The sequence below is a fragment of the Austrofundulus limnaeus genome, unplaced genomic scaffold (assembly GCF_001266775.1).
Source record: "Austrofundulus limnaeus strain Quisiro unplaced genomic scaffold, Austrofundulus_limnaeus-1.0 Scaffold144, whole genome shotgun sequence".
Lineage (NCBI taxonomy): Eukaryota > Metazoa > Chordata > Actinopteri > Cyprinodontiformes > Rivulidae > Austrofundulus > Austrofundulus limnaeus.
Genome location: NW_013952546.1, coordinates 1,061,072 through 1,063,694, shown reverse-complemented (window position 1 = coordinate 1,063,694; position 2,623 = coordinate 1,061,072). Strand labels below are relative to the sequence as shown.

Here is a 2,623-nt window from a genome sequence, read left to right as displayed (position 1 = left end):
CACACACACACACACACACACACACACACACACACACACACACACACACGAGAAGAAATAAAAGCAGCAGCTTCAGTGAAACTCAATAAACAAAACTTTAATAGACAAAAAATCCATAAAATGTTTAATGATATCACAAATGAAACATGATCGTCTGTACATAGTCTGTGGCATGAAGATAACAAAAAACTAACAGTACTGGAAAACGTTGGCACATTTAAAGAGGCACGTTTTTCTTTGTATTACTATTTTTTACAAATCAGATTTTTCTGCCGCTTCAGTTTAATCTCCTTCAAATGTGTATGGAAGACAAGAGGACAAAATCATAACTTATTATTTATCTCATTGTTTTCTGCTTTTTATTTAGTTCAACCCATGAAATAATTCTGGTAAATTAATTCTTATGTCATTTACTCAAAATCTAGATTTCTCTTGCTGCCTGAAGGAAAAAAAGATCACAAGATGTTTAAAATAAAGGAGCTTTTATCGTTTTGTCAAATAATGAAATGGATATGGTGTTTCATCATTCAGTTCCAGTCAGGACACACAAATGTTTAAAAATGTTGGTTATTTTTAAATTTTCTGATGATTAAAAATGTGATTTTTATGAAATTTATCAGCAGAAAAAGGGTTTTCTATGGAAGCTGAGAGAGGACATGTTTAGAAATGCATTTTAATGACATCACATTCATTTTAATTTGGAAGAACTCTTAAAAATCACAGTAAAAATGGGGCACTGGAACAAACTAAGTGATTAAGTGGGGTTTATTAGAAGAACAAGCACTTTGAGAAACACATTTTGTACTTCTTTTTTAGGTCAAAACAAATAATAATGACCTCATTAGAGCTTATTATCATGAAAAATACGTCAATATTCAAAGATGTCATGAAATTTAATCTCTAACTATGTCCACCCTCAGCTTAATTACATTTATTCAGGTATCTGATTTAAAATACATCATTCCTGTTATTGTCTCCCATTTATCTTTAATCAATTCTTTCACTTCAATCTCCATAATCCAGCGCTTTTATTTTGACACTGCTTTTCTGCCACGCCAACACGGTCAAAAATAATAAAGAAAAAGAAAAAATGTGTTTAGCAGGTAAAATATTAAAACCTCAATTCCAAAAATGTTGGGATGTTGAGTAAAAATGTAAATTAAAGAACCGAGAAAACATCCAATGTTTCCAGAAGTGTCAGCTGCCTAATGCACCCCTATACCATCAGAGAGGCAGGCTTCTGACGTTTGAATAGATTTGAGCACCATCACATCGATTTTTAAATTTACATAAAAAAAAAACATATTGTTTTGTTGGAACTGAAGTTGTTTAGTTAAAAAAATAAAAATAATGTAAGGTCAGGGCGGAGCTACGAGACAAAAACAGTGCCACAGTGCAACAATCATCTGATAAATGTTTACACAATCCTTGTTTAAAAAAAAGTATTTTTGCATTAAAACTTTTCTAAAAACATGATAATAAAAGCTTCATTATAATCTGAAGTTAAATTTTCTTATTTGTCAAAGAAGAAGATAATAAGTCGTAAAATATATTTAGCTACTGACAGTGTTTAATTATGTCAGGCATCCAGCAGAAACAAAAAAACAAAAACAAAACAAAACAAAAAAAACAATCTGACGCCCAAAGAGCTGAGAAATACAAAATCTTTTTCTAACGTTAATTTTCTGTTTTTTTTTTTTTCTTCACCTACTTTAATTTGGCCAATTTTCAACAAATTTATAAACATTTTCGTTTCCCTTTTCCCGTTTGACTCGTCCTTCAAGGCGTCACCTCTCTAATCTAAATGCTGCAGGTGTTATTTCATTAATAACTCATGCGATTATAAATACTGTTAAGAAGCAGATATGGTAAACAGAAGGCTGAGAGCGGCTCTCAGAGTTTAAAATAATACTGCATGATTCTAGTTTTTCTCCCTCCGAGCAGCTTTGACCTCATGAAACTAGATTTTACTCCAGCAGAGACGTCGACGCCGCGGCTGAATCTGGTTTTCTGATCTACAGCTCTGAAAGATTCCTGGACTTTAACGGAGGTGAGAGACTAGTGACGCTCTGGATCTGCACTTCATGCTGTTAGTAATCTCTCTCTCTCTGTGGGATTTTGCAGGTTCAGAGTGGGAAACCGGAGCGGTTTGTGCGCTGAGAGGAGACGCCGTGTGTTTCCTGACTGGTCTCCAGGTCCTGCAGGTCCTCCAGCATCTCCTCGATCAGAGGCGGCATGGAGCCAGGGATCTCCATCTTCAGCGTCACCACTCGCTCCGCCCCTGTGGGAACAAACGCAGCTCTGAGGTCGTAATCCACTTTTTAAACATCAAGTGAAGGTGGGAGCGCAGCGTTTTCTTTTTATTTAATTCGACCAATGCTGTCAGTCAAGTCTGCAGCAGCAGCTACTGTTTTTTTTATATTCTGGGCAAAAATAATAATCCTTGACGTCTAAATTGGTCAACCCAAAACAAGATGGCCGCCACAGCCAAACTGACCTCAGGCAACAATAAAATGGCAATATGACATTTTTCATTAATTTTTTTTCTTTAAATATTCAAACTTGTGTAAAATAAAACTCTTTGTGTCCCGTCTTTACAAAAGAGGATTAGGGCCACTGGGGG

General features: G+C 35.2%; 1 protein-coding gene across 1 annotated transcript in view; it reads right to left on the bottom strand.

The window, feature by feature from the left end:
• Window positions 1-76: 76 nt before the first annotated feature.
• Window positions 77-2,623, bottom strand: part of LOC106523091 (retinoic acid receptor beta) — a gene marked incomplete at its 5' end in the record, with an annotated part of 26,326 nt that continues 23,779 nt past the window's right edge. Inside the window, 1 exon segment of the mRNA XM_014016396.1 lies at window positions 77-2,281. Coding sequence (XP_013871850.1) covers window positions 2,127-2,281 — 155 coding nt within the window. The 3' untranslated portion in view covers window positions 77-2,126.